Source organism: Bemisia tabaci, chromosome 1 (assembly GCF_918797505.1).
Source record: "Bemisia tabaci chromosome 1, PGI_BMITA_v3".
Lineage (NCBI taxonomy): Eukaryota > Metazoa > Arthropoda > Insecta > Hemiptera > Aleyrodidae > Bemisia > Bemisia tabaci.
Genome location: NC_092793.1, coordinates 47,811,110 through 47,836,737, shown reverse-complemented (window position 1 = coordinate 47,836,737; position 25,628 = coordinate 47,811,110). Strand labels below are relative to the sequence as shown.

Below are 25,628 nucleotides of genomic sequence, written 5' to 3'. Positions count from 1 at the left end.
ACTAATCAAGGAGCGAAGTATAAAAAAAAAACTTCGATTGAGTGCATTGTCATCATTCATCGAATATGAATTAAATGTGCAGTGTGACTTACGGCCAAAAATCAATCCGTATTAGGTATACACTCCGCAGGGATAGGAAATCACTCTAAAATTATTGCGAACCCCCACCGTCCCCCCCCCCCTTCAAGAATGCTTCAAAAACATACTTCCACAAAATTAGCCTAAATTGTAGGGTGACAAGTTCTTGAATAGTCATTGACAACCTGGATATGCCAGGGAATTTCGTTGCGGAACTTAAGAAACTTCTCTTCCGGCTGAAGCATTGACACTCTCATTTCATCATGTACGTAAATGTTGTTCTTCTCCAAATGTCAATATCTTAAATTCTAAGCAGGCATTAATTAATATTTGAATATCTAGGACTAGGTACAGCAAGTATCTAATTAAAAACGTGAAAAAAGCGATTAAAATTATTTTTGTGCAATTATCTGTCTACATTCTGTAGCAGTGCAACATATTTTGCACCGTTACATTATTAGATCATTATTTAATTCGATTTTAATTCTTAAAATTGATCTTCTCCCCCCCTGACTCTCTATCGTGCAGTTTAAATGCAGTTAAAGAGGACCCATTCTCGTTAATCGTTAAGTGCACTTCTACTTTCGCACGTGATCCCTAACGTTAATCTTAAATTCGTCCTATTCCTTGAATTTTGGTCCCCTCTGTCCGGCGATGAGCAAGCGAGACCAATAAAGCACAACATACGAAATGTCTCGCATCGTTAAACCGATGAAAATTATCCATCATAGGTAGAATAGATCAGAGTGAGCATTTATGCTCTAATTGGCGGTGAGAAAAAAAAACCAATCGTTAAAGTTTTGGAAAAAATAGCATGGCCTTGAGTTTAAACTAACACTTAGGAGAAGAAAAAACGACGTAAGTATTGGGCGTTGATAGCATTGCACTCTGCGCCGATTCCTTAATAATTCTTGCGTAACGCTTGAAATATTATTAAAGTGGGAAATATGAAGTTGCTCGGTTGCCTTAGTCTTCTCTTATGGCCATTTTCAACATATTTTGAATGCAATAAATCAATGGCTAAATACTAAAAATGCATACATAACTCAATTACAAAATGCCGAACAATCTCCGACTATGTTTTATTTTCTCAGATAAAATAATCGTCTTTTCACATTTTTGTGTACTTTTTCCGGGATGAGTGGGAGAAATACACAGACAATTGCAATAGAAACTGTTGCAACATGAGCGGAAACATACAACGTTGCAATTTGAGAGGCGCATTTTTCAACTTTCACTATCGATATTGATATTTTATTACTCCAATACATTTTTCAGATTTCTTTTTCTTCCTTTCTTAAATTTTTCATGTGAAGCTAGTCCTCCTGAAATCTGTATTCGGTGCATTTGTGTTGTTAAGGCGTGTGATTAGATATTGGTTTTATTGCTGAGCACGTGCTCCTCAAACGAAAAGTCTCTCGTATTGAGTGTAACAGTGTTGTTGTTTGCGCTGGCAAGCGTTCTTCGTATATCACGCATTGCGTATACCTGTACGCGCCAAGCAGCCTTGGGTGTTGACTATCAAGATATGTAGATGCGTAGATCTCCGCCAAACCTATGCTCTTTCGGTAGATTTATTTCAATGTCACATACCTACTTACCGATTATTTTCAAGCTGTGTCACTCCCGGCCTTGCATCGGTACCTGACGTTCCATCACTACGCGCGAGTCATTATTGAAAAAGGAGGAAACAAGAAAAAAATTGTCGAAAAATACTAGGATGATCTGGTTCATTTTTAAAACCGAAACCAATTAAGGTGATGAAGGAATCTAGTAGGCGATGTAATCATATTCAAAGCGTTCTGTCTACACTGTCAAATACGAGTTTTTGTTAACAACAAATTTGAGCACCTTGTAGAGGAAGAAGTTAGGTTGAATGTTGAGCTAAATCAGCGCCGGAAGAGGGGGGGGGGGGCTTCCGGGGCGATTGTCCCAGGGTCTTCATCGCAAGATAGTTTTTTTTTTCTCTTATAGAAAGAACTGCAAAAGGGTTAGCTCACGCAAGCAGTCATTTTTATTTAATTTAATTTTCCAGCTCCATAAAAAAAACCTAGGCTAAACTCCAGCACTTATACGCTCAAAATTTGCGTCGCGGTTTTCTTTCAATGAATCCAAAATTAATCGTCTAAAATTTCCGGGAGAGGTCCCCCATCGATTACGTCATATACCCCGAGTAGTTTAAATGGGAGCGGCATTTATTCTCCTTTAAGAATGACTTACACTATTCTGCCGTGCCAAGGAAGAACGCCGTATGAACTTTCAGACGTTGCCAAATTCCCTTTGATAAAACACGAATTTCCTGGTAAACTTGTGGATATTTTCCTTCCAAGTTTTCAGATAATTTTGTTCACAATTTCACTACAAGTTTCTGAGAATTTAAAGGCAAAATATTCATAGCGTTCCTCAAAAATAAACATTTTATCGGAGGAAATTTGGCGATTTTCTAATGTTTATACGGCGTTCTCCCTCAGCACGGCAGTATTACGGAGCGAAGTCTACTTTTTTTCGCGGAGTGTCATACAATTTTATGGTGCTAATTTCACATCGCATACCTATCACTCGGGGTTTTTTGGCGTTGTATAGACCCCTGCACTCAGTTCCTCCCCTCGCGATTTTCAACAGCGTATGTAGGTACCGACAAACGTAAATTTTTCCATTATGACGCAATATCGGGATTTTCGATGTGACGGTCAAATTTTGGTGAGGAAACATGCCTTTTAAACGTACTATTCTCACCTCGTACTTATTTCGGTCCAATTTTTCCCGCTAATTCGGCCCTGCCCCTCCGTACGTTTCAGTACACCGTTCCGTGCGGCACAGGCACCCAAAAGCGACGCATCATTTCGGATTCCGAGAAAAGTGAGGCTAATTGTCGCTTAAAAATAAAGTTCGCTTCGTTCGCTTCGGCCTAGCCCGCGGGGCCCCGCAGAGTCGAGTCGCTTGTCAAATCGTGTCAATCAGAAACAGACGGCCCGAGAAAAGTGAATACATTAGCGCCCGGTCATTAGAGGCTTATTTGCGGCCCAGCGATTGAGACCACAGCAACACTCGACGCAAAAAGCGTAATTCTACTCGGAGACGAGCCATATCCTCCGTATGAGGCCGTGCTTCACAGGGCTTACGTGAGAATGAAGCGGCGCGCTTTTTCTGGCTCTCGGCGCGGCGATGATTGGTGAACTGGTGAACGGTGACTCGGGGCTTTCGAGACCTGACGCGGGAATAGCTTCAACTAGTACTTACAATATGATGTACTCCCCATTTCAAAATAGCTCAGAATGTTTTACTCATGAAGCTTTCAACTATCAAATAACGCTGAGCCGATGGACAAAAACAGCACCGCGCACCGATTATATTTTTTAGAGGGTCGAGGTGTATGTTCTCCTCTTAAAAATTGTACTTATAAACGGGAAGATTTGGGAAATCGCTTTTTAAAAAAAAAAATAAATAATAAATAAATAAAATGTTTGTTTTAAGATCAACCATTCATTTTTGAGCCCGAACAATGTATGGTTAAACCATTCAAGTTAAAAAATACGTTTCCTAACCATTTTTTCCTCTGATCTGGCAATCACTCGGGCAACAGCCTCGGCGGCTCGAAAAATCGGGAAGTACGGAGTGCGTCTATTTATTTTTTTTAATTATCCGTGGGGGACCCCCCCACCCCCTGTCCGGGGGCCGGGGTTCGAATCCAGAAATGCACTCCGACTGCCAAGATAGATAATGTCGCAACAAGATGGATCACTCATGTCGCTCCGGCTGTACCGAACAACGACAACCCAGGATTCGGGGGAACCGAGAATTCCAGCTTCAATGAGCCTCGCTTCATTTCGCTTCTTTCTCCGTTTTTGACGAGTTGGAAATAGAATTTTTCGGCCCGCGACCGCCCGCCGTAGCCCTGATTTCCCGCCGAGTTTTCGGTGATTCAGCTCTGAGGTCCGAGTAAAGGCCCGATTCATACTGCGGAGCCAAGGAAAAACGCCGTATGAACATTCGAGAGTTGCCAAATTTCCTCCTATGAAATGTTTATTTTTGAGGAGAGCTGTGAATATTCTCTCTTGAAATTTTCAGATAATTTAGATTTGATTACGGAGAAAAGTCTCCGAAAAATTGAACGGAAAATATTCACGAGTTTTTTTTTCAAAATTCGCATTTAATCAAAGGAAATTAGGCAACCAACAAGGTTCCTACGGGATTTTTCCTTAGCACGGTAGCATAGTCGTGCCGTGTTTATAACCAGCCGAAAGCCCGTGACTGAAGGCACCGGTCTAGATGCTTCGTCATAAATTATTATTTTAATACTTGCTCACCTTATCAATTGATACTTTTCTAGAATTTACCAGAGTAAGAGACTGGCACCGCACGATCGACGTAATTCTATCTAAAATGTATGGACAAACCTGCTTCTCTATTATTTCTCGATCAAATCGCATTCGATCAGTTCCCACTCATCTGTTTCCTCTATCTTTATCGATTTAGGACTATCTCGATCCACTTGCTTGGTACAAAGCTTTCATTTGTGTGTCCGAACGTGTGAGCGTGTCATTCCACGACGATACCACTATTCGACCACGTGGGAGCTTGTATTGCCTACTCAAAAAACTGAAGGCGAACTGACGTGACGTTAAAGAAACCTCTTTCCGTTCAGTGAAAAGCTCTTACTCGCTATGTCTCCAATTGAGCATGCTATTTTGCGATGATACCACTATTCGACCACGCGGGAGATTGTGTTGCCTACGCGAAAAACTGAAGGCGAAATGTCATGACGTTAAAGAATTCTCTTCCCGTTTAGTAACATGCTACTTGAAGGAGAATGAGCGTGCCAGTTAGTTGAGATTCGTGTAAAAGATCATTTTCATTATGCTGTGTCGATGATTATGTTAAGTCTATCTACAATCTTAAAAACCGTATTGGGCTGTCCTGAGATAAGGAGTAAGGTTGAGAAGTAATAAATTCGGCCCTTTTTATATGGATTACATTTTGCAATAAGGAACCACTATTTCTAGCACATTTTAGTAACAACATGCATGCCGTTGGTTTCCCTATGCAGGTGTGTGCTTTTATGGGAGAGCCAGAGATAGTGGCTCCTTATTGCAAAATTTAATCCGTATTCGATGCTTTTCCTCAGTACTGCCGTGCTAAGATAGAACGCCGTATGAACATTCGAGAGTTGCCTAATTTCCTTCAATGAAACGTTTATTTCTGAGGAATGCTATGGATATTTTTCCTTGAAATTTTCAGCAACTTTAGGTTGAATTGCGAACAACTTTATATGAAAAATTGGAAGAAAAACATTGACAAATTTTCCCGAGAATTCGTGATTTACCAAAAGAAATTTGGCAAGGTCTGAAGGTTCACACGGCGTTCTTTCTTAGCACGGCAGAGTGCGACAGAACAATGAAGAGGGCTGAGGAGAAGGCGCCATGAGTTTACTCGACGTAGTTAGCGGGAAAAGCGTGAAAGTGGGCGCCTTCAAACCCGACTCGAGGTCCAGGTTTCGGGAAAGTGTATAATGCAAATCAAGTCCCGGAAAGGGCCCTCGGAACATTCCCAGCGTGCCTTTGTGCGCGTTTTGAGGATCGCTCGTCGACAGAATTCGTCCTGTGGTCAACCGCGGCGCCACCGTCGCGTCGCCTCCTTTGCCATCCTAGGGAGAAACGTCGTATGCTGCTGTGCAAAGGCAGAACGCCGTACAAACATTCGAGAGTTGCCAAATTTTCTCCCATAAAATGTTTATTTTTGAGGATCGCGATGAATATTTTGCCTCTAAATTTTCAGAAACTTTTGGTGAAACTGTGAACAAAATTATCTGAAAAATTGGAAGGAATCTTCCTTCCAATTTTTTCAGATAATTTTCCACAAGTTTACCAGGAAATTCGTGTTTTATCGAAGGGAATTTGGCACTGCCTGAAGGTTCATACGGCGTTTTTCCTTAGCACGGCAGTATATGAGCGTTCAGATTTACCAATTTCTTCTAAAATCATACACTTTTTTCTATCAGTTTTTCGGAGGTTCTTATTTGTTAGTCATTTGCTATGTTTTTTGTTTTCGTCGCCTTAAGGCACATTTTTCTCTGCTACGGTATATCTTTTCCGAGTGAACTGGGTCACAATCAAATTCTCATATAGCGTTCTTCCGCAGCATAACAGTAACGATAAGGTGGAATCCAAGAAGTTGGATAATTCCATGTATCGTCTCCTCCTCGATACATGACCAATTACGGGGTTTATTTTTAAAAATCGGCTCAACAGGCGATGAGAATTACGGCTGAAAAATTTCACCAATCGGTAATTTTTGTCAGTCCATGAAATTTTTTCGGCCGTTCTTTCTACTTTATTCTCGGGCTAATTTACTGTAAAATTGGATTTTTCAACGTTGAGGCATAAGCCTACCGCCTATTGATTCGTTTGAAAACGAAAAAAAAAATGACCCGAGGTATCGTCATAGTTACTCATGTATCGACGTTTTATCGATACTTACACGGAACTTCTTTCCCTAGATTCACCTCAATCCAAATAAATTTGACTCATGTCCGTTCATAAAATCAGTTGGACCACATTTCGCAAGTGAGATCTAAAACTACCTCAGTTTCAAATCAACATATTCATAATACCTATGTTTCCCTATGACATAAGTGGTTTCATGGATGAGCCAGAAATGGTAGTTCCTAATTCGAAAATGTAGTCCAATCCTCGATAAACGGCTAAATTTCACCGTACGCTCTAAGCATTCGATGTTATAATTTTCTGGAAAGTAACCGAAGTTCTGGTTCTGGTTCTGTTGCAGGCGAACCCATGTCAGCATCCGATCGTGATCCTGAGGGACGTCCGGGAGCAGGACATGAAGGCATTGCTCAAATTCATGTACAACGGAGAAGTTCACATTGGCGAGGAACAGCTTCCCGATTTTCTCAAGACTGCCCAAACCCTTCAAGTTCGGGGACTCGCCGACGTTCCCGGCAAGGAACATCCTAAATTTAACCCTGTGAGTACCCACCTCCATCCCTCTTTCTAGTGCGAGCAAGCATATTTTGCCGAAGCCAAACTGAGGGTGGTTTCACGATAACTGGAATTGTTTGGTCGCCGTAACAGACAACACATTTTTGGGTTATATTTTTAGTAGACTTTGTTTTGTGCATTGATCTTCAAAGGGTTACGTATTATAACGCTTTCTAATGATTTATTGCTCTACCCTCAATTAATATTATGTAAATTCCAAACATCGACGGTGAAACTACCAAACCACGTATCTCGGTTTGCGACGTCGCAGACTTCCTGTCATACTTTATTTTTTAAATGAAAAACTACTCAACGTCCAGTCTTGAAAATTTCTGTGATTTTTCCTTTTCGTGCGGAGAAAATTCTGTGAAAATTTCAAGGAATGATATTGATTTGGTCTACTTCCAAAAAATCAAATGCGAGCGTAGATTATTAAACACCGCAAACGAGATACGTGGTTTGGTAGTTTCACCGTCGACATGTGCTGTCTGTTACGTGGTAAAAAGTCAGTGTAACAGACACCACATTTTCGGTAATTTATGTATTAAAATTGAAAAGTAGAGCGATAAATTTTAGAAAAGCGTTATGATACTTACATAACCCTGTGTAGATCAATGCAAAAAGATTCAAATGATTATCATTATTACTAAAAAATATGACCGAAGAAGGTGTTGTCTGTTACGGCGATATAACTATTCCAGTTATCGTGAAACCACCTCTATACTGTTTTCAATTCGCCCCTTCTCAACTTCATAGTTCTCTTAGTAGTGCGCAACTCGGACGAAATGACGTTGTGGTCATATAAATCTCCTTCAAATAGAATCGATACCACAACAATACTGTGTTAATTATCGCTGTTTGGCGACTGCACTAAATTCCTAACCTGGTTCTTGCTATCTTTCCGTTGTGATACCTACAGACCTTAATTTTAAGAGTAGCTGTTGCCTTTTTTTTCCTAATTTAGATCAATATTTTTAAAAGCAAATCGAAGCATTCCCACTCAAGCAGTGTTGAGAAGATCTAGTTTAAAACAGAATTGAAAAGATAGCTGCAACCTTAGACGATGAAACTCCTCACGAACTTTTCCATAAGAATCAGTAGTCAAATCGCAAATTCCTCACACATGCAGCATCTCCATTTTTTCAAGAACTGCATTTTTGCGCCTTGTCCTCCAAATCCTTCAATTTTTATGGCTAGAATTTGCATTTAAACATTTTTAAAGGTTTTTTTTTTTTTTTTTTTTTTAAGTTTGGTACTTTACTGACTTGTTTGTTTGATTTCAGTCGGGGCCTAATCCAGTGCCATGGTCTGTGCCAAGTGCAGAATCGCGACTTGGCGGAGATGAAGGAATGACGCCTCCTCCTGTCAAGAGAAGTCGTAGCTCTGATCACATGACGTCGCCTTCACCCTCAACGACCCCAAACAATATTAGCACCCCTAACAATAATAACAATAACATCGAAAGTAATCAAAACAATAATTGCAGGGATTTGATTTTAAGTCAAGCTTTAGAAAATCCCTCTCAACTATTAAATAATTCCAATATGACGGTAAGTTTCCTTCTCTCAGCGTTTATTTTTTCACTACATGGACTAATGGCATAGAGAAAAAAAGGAGGTGTTTGCATTTCAGGCATCTTGGATTTTTTTGGTGACGTAGGTCGGTACGGACGAGTTTTATCATCGATTTTCTTGGAAATGGTGTAGTCTATAGGAAAAGCCATTCTGTGTAAAGTGTATGAAATTATATCATGAGTTGATTTAAGCAAAAAAAAACCGGTCGTTACGGTCCGTTTTTCATACTCCTAATTCCGGATTTCGCTGGCTAGGTTGTATCGACCTACGTCACAGGGTGAACGATCCTCAAGATGCCAACACCTCCTTTTTTTCTCTGTAGGCTAATGTGGTTTTTATAGTCATTAAGAGCAAGAGCAAAACCTAAAAAGCAGTGCAGCAGGATTGCCACAGCCAAGAAATACCAGGAAATGTCTGGGAGTTGTAAAAAGTCAGGTAAAACCTTAAATTTTTATCAAAAATGACGGAAGTGTTAGGAGAAAATGGTTGTGTCTCTTAATTGCTTTTCATAGTTTCAAACAACACATTTTGCCTGAAAACTATTCCAAAGTATGTCTTTTAACTATCTAAGAAAAAAAACCTGAAAATTAATTATTGATGTAGGTAATATTTCAGGTTGACCTTTTATGTCAAATACTTCGGCTTTGACTGCTCTAATTGGTATAATCCTAATGACTTTTTCAATTTCACAGATAAAATTAACGTCTGAGTCATCATTGCATGCTCATTCAACGGGTGAAGATAGCAATTCTAGTGATACTGAACTAAGTGAGCGAGGCCACAGTGTGACCGGAGATGGTGTCAAGTCGGAACCCAATTCTGACTTCAACGATCATGGTAGTCATCCAATGGACCACGCTCGGCCACCTCCTAACTTTCCGGCTGCTCTACTAGGACTTCAAGGTAACCAATCACAATAACAAAATTACCCATTGTTAAGATACTGCCCCACTGCATTGTAGCATTTAACTATCAATCCATCTATTGGTTAGAGGAACCATATAATACTTAGTAGAGTCACTGGAAGCACTCTACAGAAACTGAGCGAAGTGCCTTCTATAATTTTTCCATAATTAGACCCAAGGTGTCTACTGGTCTTGAAAGTCCATATAGACTACTGATTTTTTGGGGGTGGTCTGGAAGTACTGAAAAAGCACTGTGATTCTAGGCCTGAGATTCACAGTTGAATTTACAAGTTCAGTTTTAAAATAGGCACAAGAATCCACCGAGTTCCACAGAATCTGCCTTACAACTTTTTGCGCAGGCGTTAGTCGAATATCACCCTCTAATTAAATCATGAATCCTCTATTTATGCCTCAACAAAGAGAGTGAATACCTATACCCACTCAAAGGGTCAAAGTTATTAATAAAATGTTTCAATGATGATGAAAAATGTCAACTTTTATGCTTCGATACTTTTATTTACTTACCTGTCTTCTATTAGTTATTGTGGGTAACAAATCACATCAAAGTCAGATATCCACTTCAAATCAAATATATCACACTATTTTAAAGTTTTTAAGGACCATGGTTTGTTTTTAATCACTGAGTAATATTAATGTCTCATGATTTAGTTTACAAATTTTATCTCTTTCTTTTTGTCTGCTTAGGTTTACCAGGATTGTTGCCCGGACCATCAGGAATGCATGGAAATAATCAAGATAGTAATTTTGGTAAGTGTTTTAATTTCTTAATCTGAATCTATCCACTCATGGACGACTAAACATTTTGATTGTTTAGTATCAACATTTGTATCTCAATGGAAACTTTCAAAAATAACTCATTATTTATTTTCTTCAAGAAAAACTATTCAAAATTTTCCCGTGCAAATTCGTGTGATTTATTCAGAATGAGTGAAAAAAAAATACAGAAAATTTGCACGAAAATTATTGGCCAGTTTTTCTTTAGAAAATTAAAGTATGAGCCAGTAATTACAATCGCAATTTGAGGTATGCATTTTTCAACTTAGCCATCGATTTATGGTTAGCAATAGACAAGGGCTTTTTCCAAAATGCTATAAATTGCAGTCTGAACAGTTCATTCTTGCAGTTTCATTAATAGGCAATCGTCAAAAATAAAAATGGAATCCAAAAATATTGTAATTTTTTCGCTGACAAATTTTGCTTGGGCCCCTTATTTCTCCGATGGTAAATAATTTGTAGCCATTTGAATAGCCCTTTTTGGTGTAAATGTAGCTGATCTTATAAATTAATCAATTTTCAATGATGAAAATTCTGAACTCATGGCATTTTGAAGCTTGGAATTAAAATCAACACAACCTGGTCGTCTTACTACAAAACATCCTGTAAATATTTAGAGAAGATTTGCCTCAAAATATCAAGTATATTTGAAGTAGAGACCAAGCTACTTCCTACCCAGGTTTATCAAAGGATGACATCAAGAATTAGATGTATCATTCTTCATTTTTATGTTTACGGAACAAAATTACCGCTTCACAACTTGGTCTTACTTATTCTGTCAGTGTAGAAACTTCTACTTAAATCTTCTCTTCAGTATCCTCATCTTTTTCTCTTTCATTTCAAACTTAAAATTTTGAGCTGGTTCTTTATGATACTTATCTACTAACCATTTAAGTTTATACTAGTTACTTTGCTTTATGGATAATTCTCCCCTGGTCAAAACAGTATCATGTAAAATTGAACTTTCAATATTAATAAGTTGTGCTGGCAGAAATATATTTCATGGCTCTCTGTCGAACATCTATTTTAGCACATCCATCATTGGATCAAGGTTTTGATTCAAGCATTTTTTTTGCACAAAACTAGTTTATCTTCTGTATAAAAAAATAGGAACTCTAATAATAGTAGCATTAATGGATCAGTGGCAAGAAATTTTAGCAAGAGTGCAGTGTAGTATTTCTTAGGTAAAATTTTTTGAAGTTCAAATAGTTCTTTTAAAAGTTCAGGCACGAATCTCTCAGGGGAGGAAGAACCAATAATGAAAAGCTGACTGTCGAGTTCACGCAGCAAGATGATGCCTGAAGCTATGATCAGCCAATCATCGAACGCCGTTTTCCACGCCTGGACCTGGCTATGTCATCAGAGCCCACCAAATATATTGTCTCAAACAAGTCCCAATTGCAGTACTTTCAAAAGGGGTTTCTTTATCATTTAGGGTTACAAATAAAATATCTGAAAAAATTCCTAGAAGCTGCGTTCACCCTGTACTTTCTGATGATGAATTTCAAAAAAGTGGGTGCCACTGACCCATTACTGTGAAATTTTGTCATTTCTTTTATGAAGAAACGTAACTGCATTTCAACGTTGCCAAATTTCTTCTCCTAAATTCCACTTTTACCAGGAGAATCTTGAGCATTTCTAACTGAAAATTTCACTGATCTTATGCAAGAATCAGGAAAACTTTGGTCGAAAGTTGCTCTGGTATATTTGTTAAAAATTGAATCGTTTTAATCAATTTTGCAACATTAGAATGGAGTTACGTTCCCTAGTCTGGGAAATGACGAATTGAACTGAAGTAGGAGAAGTGACTTCCCCTCTGGATATGAGGCCAATGTGAATGACAGACAATGTTATCTTACCCGAGTAGTGTTAACACCGGTTCGATACTTTGCCGGTTTTGTGTAGCAGTGTTGACAGAACTGACCTGACCTGGCTGATGGGGTTCCAGGGCCGAGCTGGATGGCGGACTATGGAGGAGGCAGCGATTTCATGGGTCACTACCAGAGTACGCCGTCGTCCATGGGACCCCAGAAGCCAGTCTGTCCAGAGTGCGGCAAAGTGTACAGCAACAACAGTAACTTGAAACAACACATCGCAAACGTTCACGCGCAGCAAGACCGGACAGAAACCTGTTATGTTTGCCATAAACAGTTCAAAACGAAACAGTACCTCCAGGTCCACCTGCTAGCATCCCATGGGATCCGACAACGGAATCCAGTTTCATGGCTCAAGTAGATGATTAATATAAGAATAAAATAATGACTTTGTCTGAAAGGAATTTTTTTTTTGTTGGTAATGTGATACCTCAATGTCAATGTGATCAATTTTCACTTCATACTTTCGAAAACACTGAAAATTTTCGGTTTTAAAAAATTGGGAATGTGAGGTGAATCCGAGGGATAGAATTTACCTCCGTTTGAGACACTCATCTTTCGCTTAGCGTAACATTATTAATGCTCACTATCTGTGTCATCTGTATTTTTTTTTTTTTTGCTGCATAAAATCTTAAAAGCCATTATTTTGTGAGTATCAATTAATCATGGGCCTAGTTTAGCTGTAGGGGCACTTTGTGAAAGAAGTTTTTGTGCAGTTCATCGCAGTCTTTTTTCATCACCTGATGTGGCAGTCGGGAACTTATTTTGTATTCTAAGGAATGAAAAAAATTTAAACAATACATATTCCTCTTGCCCCGAGGACGGGGGGCGAGCTTTGATGTACGGTTTCAGTTGAATGGGGCTGATACGGTTCCAGGGGGAGGAGCTGGAGCAATAGGAACTACACCAGTAATGACAGGCGAGTACAAGTTGGATCCAAAGCCAGTCTGCTCGGAGTGCGGGCGCATGTACAGCAGTGTGTCAAACCTGAAGCAGCACATGGCCAATGTCCATTCCAATTCCAATGCCTGGGAACCGTGCCCCATTTGTGGCAAGCACTTCAAGACACGTCAGTATCTGTTCAATCACTTATTACAGACGCACGGTATCAGACAACGCAGCAACCGCATGTCAGTGTCATGCCCACCACCCCTTACTGTGACTTCGTCAACTCAGCCAGTGCCATCTCAGAATCATCTCCACATGCCACCTCCCCTTCCATCTCTACCCACATCACCATCACTTCAAAGACCCCAGCCACCTACGACTTTTGATCAGTGTTTTGAAATGCTCACCGCAAAAGATGGATCAAGGCAGTCGAATTAAGTTCTGTTTGTCGCTAGATTTTTAGTCTGAGTAAAGTACATAACTGAAGGCAAATTTTTTAAAAGAATAGATAATGGAGAATCGAGAGTGTAGAGTAAGAGAGATCAGCCCGAAAAAGATGAACAGAAAACAAGTGGGTAAAAAATTCAGAATCTTATGTCGGTTGCATCAAGTTAGGATGAAATTTCTAAATAAAAAGCAAAACCCTTGAGAATTTTCATAAATTTGCTGACGAAAGAAGACTCAATGAATAAGTTTATTCTTATTTGGTGAATTCTTAAGACACTGCTTTAGTGACTGAATAAAATGATCAGTTTATTTTTGAAAAAAGAGGAAAGATGCATTTATATTTACTATTTTCTTTGCAATCTTTTCTCCTTACTATCCTCACCAACCTAGTTTTAGGATGAAATGATAATCCGTCATTAGTTATGATGGTTTTTTGTGATCTGATTATATTAACACACTAGGCCTAAGAATCAAAGTTAGTACATGCAGAGCTTTCAAGCTTTCAGACTACCAGTTCCTTTATTTTGTATAAGAAAAAATAGTGTACATTCAGTTAGGTAGTTCTACACTTGGAGCCTGTTCATGAAATACATAACGTTCAAGGAGAAGGGAGTTAAGAAGAGGTTTATGCCATTTTGTTTTTAGGTGTTAGAGAATTGGACCCACGTCACCAAAGCGCGGGAGGGGGTGTGTGTGTGTGTGTGTGTGTGTGTCAAAAATCCGAAATTTAGCGACTCGTATTCTTTGAATGGCTCTCTTAGTTGCACTCTCTTTTTAATTTGCTGTGCACATATATCGGGTTAATAGTAGAAAGTATGTTTTATCATCAGGATCAGGGCAAAATGAACTTGTTTTCTCTGGAATTTTGTGGAATAAATTTCTTTTTTTTTTTTTTTTACCCGGTATTTGAAAAATTTTCAGTGCACTCTGGAACTTTGTTCACGTACATATTATACCATTGCTCATGACAAAATCTAATCCGCTCCATCAATTTTATTGCCAACCTCTTGTTTTATTTTGAACTGGAAACAATTATTTGTAGACTAGTATAGTCTTTGGTCCTCTCTGGTGCTACTTAAAATGATCGTAAAACTAGGCTAAAAAACAGGAAAAGTACAAGTAAATGAAATGGGTATCACTGAAATTGAGCAAAAAAACTTTCCTCGCTAAATTAATTTTGTCCTATCACCACTGAGGAGGATGATCCTCCGAAACAATGTTAGGTCAAATAATTAAATTAGGAAAGTTTTAACTCTTTCCAAATTTTAGTGATTTTCATTTTATCTTCTGATTCTGATGATGAAGTATATTTCATATTTGTTACTCATGTTATATTTTTTTACCAAGGTCAAATATGACATGTTTTTTGTTAATTCCTAGTTGAAAAAAATTGTTTCTCAATAAATTGTTAATACTGAGTAATACTGTAAATTGCTCGAAAAGGATTTTGAAACTGGTATTTTTAGTTTTTTTTTCTTTTTCTTTAAAAAACACCTCTTTTACTTTTGTCCAACTTTAATTTAAAATTAATTCTCTTGTTCCTTACCATAGTAAACGCAATATTATTTCTTCAAGGGAAGAGCACACATCACATATGTATGTAATTTTTACCTGTACCATTCATAGACAAAAAATTAATACAATTAATTCCTGCCAGTTCTTGGAAATGGACCTAATGATTCCAAATATTTGAATTAAAATTAATTTAAGTAGAACTAAGTCAAAAGTTGTAATTTAGTTAACACAAGGTAAAGTGCCATCCATTGATATGTGAATAGTTGAAACTTTTTTCATCATCCAAACCAAAATCCAAGTCTAACATAAAAGTAGCACAGTAGTATATGAATGGTAGGTAAATATGAACCCTGTCCCTATTTCATCTTGTGTATGAGTGTTTAATACGACAATTCAATCGTTGTATTACTAGATACTTCCACCTAAATATTTTATCATTCGTTTTTGTAACCTTTATGTAAACATTATTTTGAATGTTGCTTCTGATACTTGTAAAAATCTCTGTTAACGTTTTGCCAAAACTCTTTTCTACGAAAAGTTAAGTTAATAAAAAAGGAAATGATTTTAAATCACCGAAAAATCATGTTTCGTTATTTCTGTCATATTTTTTTTTTTTAAACCGTATTACTTTTAGACAAATTAGGGGTAGAGTTTGGTTGTGTTTCTTAAAAGAGCACTTGCCATCTTGATCAGCCGCTTTCATAAAACTCAATTATAGTCGCACACAAGAACTGTTTATACTTTTCACACTTATGAATGATTATACCTTTCCTACTCCCTGTCTCTACCTGGTAAAAGAGGTGCAATTACCATTGATCTCGATGGCTCATCCAAAACTGTCCCTGAATAAAACACCACACTTACAATTGTTGAACTGTTTATACTTTTCACACTTTTGAATGATTATACCTTTCCTACACCCTGTCTCTACCTGGTAAAAGAGGTGCAATCACCATTGATCTCGATGGCTCATCCAAAACTGTCCCTGAATTAAACACCACACTTACAATTGTTGAACTCGTCAATTCCTTGCAGACAGTAAACAGTTGGAGCATTACTCTTGTAGTGCTGAAGTATCAAAATGTAATTAGTTAAGTCAGGTGAACCTCTTACAAAGACAGACTAATGACTTACAAGTGACCACCCAATCAATGCTTTAATTTCTCAATGTATCCTTCACTTAAAAAAAAAAAAAGGAAATCGCATTGCTGAATTTTTCGAATTAGTTTCTTGACTCAATTTTCTTTCCCAGCTATCCGGAATTTTTTTTAGATTTCCTTACTCTGCTTAAATAGTGCTGATTTTTATTTTATGAAGTTCTTAACTGTTACATGATACTGTTTTGATTTTCTGACTGCTTGATACTCTATATAACATATCTCTTGCTACTGTTTTTAGCGTTTTTCTTCCTTTCTTTTTAGTTTGGTCTGCATGAATTATACAGACCAACAACTGTGCAGTGATAAAGTAAAAAGAGAGAGCCTAAAAGTTGATTCAACATTAATAAAAATAATGTAGTTTCGTCAATCAATATTGATTTTCAAGTAATTGAACCAATCAATGACTCTATTGCAATTGTAATTCATCCAGTTCAAACTTATGGAACAAAATGCCTTTCTCTGACCAGTTCTTAATTGCTTATTTGAAACCTTAAGTATCGCGTCTTGGTATTTTATTTTGCACCTTATTTAATGCCTAATCTTTGTTTTTTCAGTTTCAAGACGAAGTGGTCTCGACATGATGCGGGTACGAGCGACAGATCCAAGACCCTGTCCAAAGTGTGGGAAAATCTATCGTTCAGCTCACACACTGCGGACTCACCTTGAGGACAAGCACACAATTTGTCCTGGATACCGATGTGTTCTCTGTGGGACAGTTGCAAAGTCAAGGAATTCTCTTCACTCTCACATGTCGCGGCAGCATCGTGGCATCTCAACTAAAGACTTACCTGTTCTCCCAATGCCTTCACCTTTTGATCCTGAGCTAGCGTCAAGACTACTTGCCAAAGCTGGAATCAAAGTGAGTTTTTTTTCTTTCCTTTTAAACCTCCCTCAAACAGGCGGTGGAAATTCTGACTTAAATTCTTTTTTTCTACTCTTGTTTTTGGAAGGAATAAAACCTTGAGCAGTATCATTGAGGCAGAAAGAAGTATCTCTTTCAGGGCCAATTTTCGTATTTCAGTTTAAAAATTCTTGGACAAAATGTTGATGATTATTGAACATGACATTGCATTTTGTCTCATTTGTCTAAATAATTGATTAATTTATTTCTTATTTTTCCCATCATTATGTATTCTAAACATTGATTTATCATTGACTGTCTTAAAAATTCAAAGACAAAGTACGTAATAGTAACACCTCTCACAACTCTTCAGTAAAATTATCTTGTATTTTCCAATTGACATTCACTCCCATCCAATGCATGAGAGAGGACCCAAAAGTAACCAGACGACAAAGCTGTAATGTTATTCACCAAATTTTTTAAGGGTTAAATTATTATTATTTTAAACTTTCGTACAAAGATCTCTTTAATTATTACAAACATTTGTTATTTTCAGATTTCTCCTGCAGAGCTGCGAGCTCGTGCATCACCAACAGGACAAACAACACCAGGCCTTCCAAGGCTAGACCTCAAATCACGAGAAAACTCCATCTGTGGGAGCGAGGATCCTGAAGACTTAACTGTACACTCAAACAATAACAACAACAACCACAGTGCAGCCCGGTTTGGTTCGGTCGAGCTTCGGGCTCTTTCCCCTTCACCAAACTACCAGTCTGTCATCTCTAAATTTGCTGGTGGCAATCTCTCATTAACGCCTTCCAAAGATCGTGAAGTCCCAGGTCCATCAGGACCAACAGGGAACCCGCTTTTAGACACGTATTTGCAAATGATCGCTGAGAATTCGTATCATCAACTATCCGCCGAGCAGGCTGCAAAGGTAGCTGCAAAAATTTCTGCTGAGCAGCGGCTAGCATTAGAAAATAATCATATGATGGATGACACAGAGTATTCTTCAGGAGCTGAAGATGAGTTCAGCGAAGAGGAACCTGAACCCATCAAGGCTGAATAAATAACACAGTCGGTTGAGTTCAGTTGATTTGTAACATTCTTGGTTTTTATTGAGAAGAATCTGGAATGTTTTAAGTCAAGTCTCAGGTTATGTGTGTTTTAAGAAAATGACTTATCTTTGCAGGAAGTTACAAATTTACTGACCTCATTCAATATTTATAGGAAGAAGCACACTAAGACTGATTCATCAGTGATATAATTTGTTTTATTGTTAAAACAAAAGTTTGTGGAGGTTTAGGAAAACTTTAGGCAACCGACTGCTTTAATGCAGTTTGTCAAACTTGGAACCTCAGCTGAAACTACAGCATGTCATATTTTTAGAATTCCTCTTTTCTTTGTTTTCTCCCATTTCAAGGATTGTATCCATGTTTTTCCCCTGTCTTTTCTTGTCATAAATTTTGTTGAGGTACAGCTGTGATTTCTTCAGTTTTATACACACAGAAAACCATCTAAAATCTGCTGAAAATAAGTTTGTAACAATGTTGCCTTTTTTCAAATTTCAATGAAAAACATTTGATGCAAGAATGGAACAATCAATTTCAGCACTGAAAATCAAATTTAAGTCAAGAATATATAGCAAATGGGGCCATCACTGAAACAGTTTTCTGTGCTTCTTCAAAAATTGACAAACCAGCCAGCCAGCTCGTGTTCAGTCAGAAATTATATTGCTCTACCTCATATGTTCAAGTCCTCTGTAAACTATGTGTACAGTAAGAAAGAACAAAATTTATTAGTCATTTTTATAGATAATTCTATGCCTCATTTTGAAGTGGCTCCCCATAGGAGCTCTGTTAATATTAGTGACACTCAATTCTTATCTAATACTCTGTCTCAGGAATTTATATTAATCTCAGCATTATTAATGTTATTATTGATTAATTTATTTGTTTGTTTTTTAATTTTGATTCTTTATCACCTGTTTATGTATGTTGATTTTGAATTCCTGCCATGTGAGGCTTTATGTTGCTTTTCCCCTGTTACTGTTCCAACTATGTCTTTGTTCAGAATTCGCCCAGACATCATTCTGCAATGAGGAATTACTATTTCCAACTTATCTTTAAAAGCACCTAGCTGTATAAGGAAACTAACAGCTTATTGCTTGTTTCTAAAAAGAGCCAGAAATAGTAGTCGCATATTTCAAAATGAAGTCCATCTCATCCACTCAATTTAGTCAATTTAGAATATGAGTCCTGGAATCCGAGCAATAATGAAAAGTTGAATGGCCAAGTTTAAATTGAATTCCGCAGAAATTCTCCCTGAGTTTTCAATATTGACCGTAACAGATTGATCCTCAGCCGAACTAAAATAAAAATATAAAAAAGGAATTCGAACACATTTTTACTTTTGGTGACTTATGCATGTATATACTCAATTTTCTGGTTAAAGTTCCATCAGTTTTACATCATCGCTGAAAATACTTTTTATCGTTTGCATCTTAACAGTCCCATAACATCATCGCTGAAAATACTTTTATCGTTTGTATCTTAACAGTTCCACAACATTTTTTTTTTTTTTTCATGAAAGCTAAAAACGAAAAAGTTTTTAAGAATGCACACCCTTGTGTATGACTTACGCAGTATTGTCATACTAAGTGATCGTCATGATCCACACCTATTTAGTGGTACGAATTGCAAAATGTGCATTTCATGATTGCTTGATTTCTTTCTCCTTGATATCATCCATGCATTCGCTTTGCTTTCATCTTCTGCAGTTAAGTTCTTGATGCAATATTAAGTTGCTGGAAGCTTGCAACTCAGTATGGGGATGAATTGTAGTATGCTTCAGAAAATTGAATTGATCTCTTAATTTGATGTATTATTTTTTGTAATTTAGGCTGTTCATGCAGTCCTATCATCTTAAAGCCGCGCCTTGCCTCTGTCAAAATTCAGCTACATAATTTGTGAAGACAGTCTCAACTTAAATTATCTGATTTTGTTCAAACTAATATCTTAGATAGCCAATTTTACATTAATTTCTGCGGTTTTCAGTTCAGCCTTATGTCATAGATGTATAAAGATCCCTAACCCTCAAGCATTCTAATGATTTTACATGTCGATGGTCAAAATGCAAAACAGTACATCTCAATCGTGGTATTTCAAACTTTCCGCTCTTTTTTTTATTTTTTCAAAGAGAAACAAGCCATCCACATAGCTCGAAATTGCCATAAAACATTCTACCAACAGAGGAGAACAATCAAAAAAGTTTTTATAAAATCATGTTGACTAGTTTTATAGAAAAAAATGAAGCATGACTGGAAGTCTGTAATGTCACAAGTAGAGATACATGGTTTCTCACCTTGGCCATCGATATACTGCCTTTTCCCCCTGAGGTGCATGACCAGGAACAACAGTACCTAAATTCTGTTGCCATTGCTAATCTGAAACTCGGTACCCTATCAGCCATATTTCTATCTCTGATTTCTGTAAAGATTTCCTCTTTTTCAGTAAAAATTATCATAGTTTTACAACCGGAATACATCTGTCTGTATGTGCAATATGTCAGGTGTCTTAATATTTTGTGTAATAATATATTTCATAATTACTTTTAGTTTTAATCAATTTTATGCAGTCTACCAGAGTTGCCTACTTTTCTATTGAACTTTCATTTAAATGTTCATTAGCCTCAAATTAATACTTGTCATCAGATTTCAGTGGAAAATTTTAATGAAAGACTTTTGAAAGACAATGTAGCATACAAACCTATTTCATTTGCTGAATTGTACACTTTTTACATCATTAGACAAACCTGCATTAAACTTCCTTTTGGTAAAAATATACTAAATAGCATTCTTTTCTATAATTTTATCTCTGTTCATATTAAAAGCTCAGAATTTCAGTGCCAAAACAAACAGAAAAATAGTAAATCTCAGGTTTCAGTCTCCATGTAATCATAGAAAGATTCTTCTATCAAATTTAGACCTTTTATACTTGCTCAATCCTTCCTAAACTTCCCCAGTTTCTTAACAATCAAAAATTTTGAAACAGGTCCTGAACACAAAAAGGTGTAATATAGGGTAGATATTTCGTATTTTATGAAAACCTGTAATTAGTTTATTATGTTATGTTTATGTCCTCTTGTTTTGTAGTTGAGTTAGTATTTTGAATTTAGGCACCCACCGCTGTTTAATCGACTCGAAAGATTGCAAGCAAAGTATGTAGTCTTACTGAACAACAATAATTGCTGTTCTAAATTATGGAATTTGCTGGTATATTAGAAAATTTTAACTTATTCCCCTCACAGCAAATTCTGTAATTTCACAATTTCCTGTGCATTTAAAATTTGCAAATGAAAGTGAAAGCTTACTCTCATTGTCAGCGATTCTACGACTGACAATGAAATTTTATGCGCATTAACTTCGTTAAATTTTTCAGAACTTTGCAAATACTCTTAGATTCGTCTCAATTCTTTTGCTTGGTTATTTCATTGTATATGTATTTGATCATTGTAGGGTAAAACAGGGTTCATGTGAAAATGATTTAAGTTTCACTTGCTTAGTCTCTATTTTAGGCAACGTTTGAAGTTCTTGCCGCAACTGGAAGAAAGTTTACTCACTGTAAGACAAATGCCATTGAAAACTTATATCATCACATGAAATGATATTTTCATAGGCATCTCTATCTTCACCCCTTTTTCCCCGCTTATAAAAAAAAGTTGTCACTCACTGCCATGATGATCTTGATGATACAAAAAAAGAGGTTGCCCTAATAGTAAATTGTGATTGTCGAATTTGGACTTTGAAAAAACATAAAATAATTGTTAAAATGTACGAGTTAGGAACCTATTTTGTTCCGTTTAAAAGAAAAGTTATGTAAAATGCATGTAATAAAGTTATGAGGAAGTATTGGCATCCGAATTTTGTTCAACTCTATGAAACTCTCATATTAATGCTGTTAAATACAGAATATGCAACATGAAAAACCACAAATTTTTTAAAAGTTACTAATATAAGTTGATAAAAAACTTGTATGAAACTGAGTGAAATTTTTTCAGTTAAAAAGAACAAAAAGGGCTCCCTAACTAAGATATTTCAATTGTTTTTCAAGAGTTTTTGTCAGAAATTTACAAGTTCTTAACTCAGAGGGGTTTTTTTTCTTCTTTTTTTTTCTTTTCCAACAGCCAGTGGCACGAGATAATGGGCTCCTCTTTCTAAAGGTTTGGTTGAACTTTTGCAGTAATATTTTAACAACAAAGGTGTTTAATATTTTTCTTGTCACCAATAAATTATTATGTTAAATTCATGGCAGTGTTTATGTTAACTTGATTTTTCCTCCTCTCAAGCTCAGTCAGAGGAAAAGAGGAGATGTAAAATCCAAAACTTTGTGACGCAAAAAAAAGGAATGGTGTGAATCTCAAGTCCTGATATGAAAGACTCATTCCATTGGCTACCTCATTAGTGTTAGATTGCAATGAATCAAACTAGTTAATATTTATGCGGTTCTCTCTATTCATTGTTAACTACAAGTCTAGTTTTATTTGTGAACTACCTCATTTGTTTCGTTAGATTCATTGTTGTTAATTTATTTATTTGTCCATTACTACATTCACTCTTTTGTGTAGCTTTTTTCAGTTCAATACTCAATTTTCGAATGATGCATTTGTTTGTAGTTTTATTCTGGCTCAAAGGCAAATCAGCAATTCATCGGTGTTTGTCTCTTTAAAATTATCGTTCTGTTTCTAGTTCATTTTTCTGTATTTAATTTATGACTCTTTTCATATTCATATTCTAGCTTTCGCATGCTCTCTAGTTGTGTTAATTCAAGTAGCAACAGCTTAGACCTCAACTTCCAAGCAGCAAATTGTACCAGCAGATCCTTTTTTTTTTATTTTATTATTATCATTATCATTGGAGCATTGAGTTAATTTTTTAACATTTTGGTAAATTATTTTCTATTTTGGCATAACATATTATTTTCACTCTACAATTCAATGTCTGAGTCAAATATAAAGCCTTTAATTTGAATGAATAAAAGCCAATCATATATTTGCTGCATCTCTTTAGTTGATTGATTATTTAAAATCTTACCGAGTTACGTAATTGACTTTTTGAATGTGCTGTAGATTATGAAGAAAGTACCTACAAAATTTCAAGTCTCAGTGTTGCTTACCCTAGTATTTTAAAATTTTAAACATCAAAGAAAACTAGGCAATGTGTGATGTAGTTTGGCTGATTCCGAATTACTTGCTCCATTTCATCCTTCGCTCAAAAGTGTTAAATTTCTTTGCAAAGCTTCATTTTATCAGTAACTATATTAATAATGCAGAACTGAAACGATCTTTTAAAATCCAGGTATCTCTTGCAGTACAAATGTCTCATTTAGGCCTTCATTGTCACTCCAATCAGTTTAAGCTCAGAGTTTAACAATTTAAAAAACGAAGTGTTCTGATTTATATCAAAAAATTTATCGTATCGTCCTCAAGTACAAATACTTTTAGGATTAATGTTAGGTGATGTATTATAAGTACTTATAAGGTATGAATTAATGCTTACAAGTAGAATTTTAACTCGTAAGTCTGTAAATATACGTTGATGAAGCTGCCCAAGTCTTATGATAATAATTGTGTAATTTTTTAATTGACATTTGAACTTGTTGCTTTTTTTTAAGGGAGCCGTCTGTTTTCAGATGAGTCCTCATGAAAACAATGAAGTTCTGCCGCTTATCCAAAAACAGACTCAATCCCTTGAAGAAACAACCCGTTTATATTATCGAAGTCTGATTCAATCAAAATTGATTCATAGTGTGATATATTTTACTCTCTCTAAAAACAGACCTATGTTTCTTTTTCTTCTAAAGTCTCCCATTTAATGAAGGTGAAAGTTGCAAAACTTATATCTGGAATGCGTTTTTCAAAATCTTTCCTGCTACTTTATTTATCTCATCCATTTAATTTATTTGAATGTGGACTATCAGGAAAAATAAGTCAACGAATGCATATCTCTCCTTCAAATTACTGAATATATCTCCACTTTTTAGTCTTCAAAAGGTTCATTTTGCAGCTAGCATCAGTTGTGATTTTACAAGGCCCTTAAAAAAATAGATGAAGGCTGAGTGGTTTTTTTCATCGAGAAAACTGCATCCAACCAAGCTTATCATCTGCTGCTATACTTTCATGTCATATTGAAACGTATTTCAGAGTCTCTTAAAATGCCATAAAACTAGTCATTAATTTTGTGTCATAAGCTGTGCCATATTTGTCTTGTTATGAAGTGCTCAGATTATGAACTTTCCTCTTCGAGAGGGAATGCACACTCACCTTAAACATTGCAGGGACTAAATTTATTCTCAGGGAATTGTCTTTCATTTAAGTAGTTGTTAAAAGTCTTGTAATTTTTTTCAGTTTAAATGTTTTGGACTAAGTTGCACTTCTGTTTTTCTTCCCTTATCTTTGTACAAAATTCCTTCAGTTGTATAACTTAATCTTCCTCTGAAAGTTAACAGCGTACAAGTTGGCAGTTTTTTTTACTTGTAGCTTAAATTAATTGTATAACTCACCGGAAGGTTCCACCTTTTTTTTTTTGATCCTTCAGTAACTGATCTTTTTTAAATTTCTTTAGTTCACGTCACTAGAATTGGGCAGCTTTTGTGTTATGTAGGTAATAGCGAATTGTTATTAGCATTGAATCTAGGCTTGATGTAACACACTTGATCGTTGCTTCAGAATTGGAGGTCTTATTTGTAAATTTCACCGGTGAAACTGACTGAACGTTTTGAAAGTGAGTTCATTTTATGTTAGTTGAGATTATTTTTCTCGTCTTCTTATTAATTTGAAACTCATCTTAATATTCTTCAATTTGGCAAACATGTGTTGTAAGTACTACCTTTCTATTATTCAAAAAATAAGCAACTGTCTCAAAATTTCTTTTGTTTTTATAAATCCCCATAGTTGAATAGTTAGTTTGATCAGTAAATTTGCTTATATGACCTGGAGCTAGTACCAGTACCTGTTTCATTCTGATTTTTTTTATTATTATTATTAGGTAGAAACAGGCATTCATTTTGAATTTTTTTCTTATTACCTATTTGTTTTTGTTTCTAAGTAGGGCCTCCTCCCGTTAGTGGAAAAATTTAAGAAATCAAAATGATGAAAAAAAATTTCGGTGCATTTAGCTACTACTTATTTGTTTGCAAGATACTTATTGTTTCTGATGTATGCTCTCTTTTTTATCTGACTTTGTTTTTTGTAAAATACTCAGCGTATCAAAAAAACACTCTGGTCATGCTTAAAAAAATACCTCATGCAATTTTACCAGTGTTTGTAACTTTTAAACTGGTTGTCAGTTGAATATTTGTGTCTCAACTTAATTTAATTTTTGTTTTTGTTTAAAAAAAATGTTTTTTATCATTTTTTAAGTGCATTTAAATTATTATATGAATTTTTATGAAAAATAATTCTAGAATGTTATTATATTTTTACTTTACTCTTTTTAAGATCTGCTTTATTGCTGTATTTTTCTGTAATAAACAAATACATGAGAACTGTTCAATCTAA

The 25,628-nt window shown here is 36.1% G+C and overlaps 1 protein-coding gene across 2 annotated transcripts in view; it reads left to right on the top strand.

Moving 5' to 3' along the window:
• LOC109038862 (protein abrupt) overlaps window positions 1–25,628 on the top strand; it is a 45,297-nt gene extending 19,669 nt beyond the window's left edge. For both annotated transcript variants that reach the window (XM_019054086.2, XM_019054085.2), the window contains exons 3-8: window positions 6,862–7,059; window positions 8,357–8,623; window positions 9,340–9,550; window positions 10,258–10,320; window positions 16,786–17,090; window positions 17,629–25,628. In XM_019054086.2, the coding sequence (XP_018909631.1) occupies window positions 6,862–7,059; window positions 8,357–8,623; window positions 9,340–9,550; window positions 10,258–10,320; window positions 16,786–17,090; window positions 17,629–18,141 (1,557 nt within the window). In that variant the 3' untranslated portion in view covers window positions 18,142–25,628. The remainder of the gene's footprint in view (window positions 1–6,861; window positions 7,060–8,356; window positions 8,624–9,339; window positions 9,551–10,257; window positions 10,321–16,785; window positions 17,091–17,628) is intronic.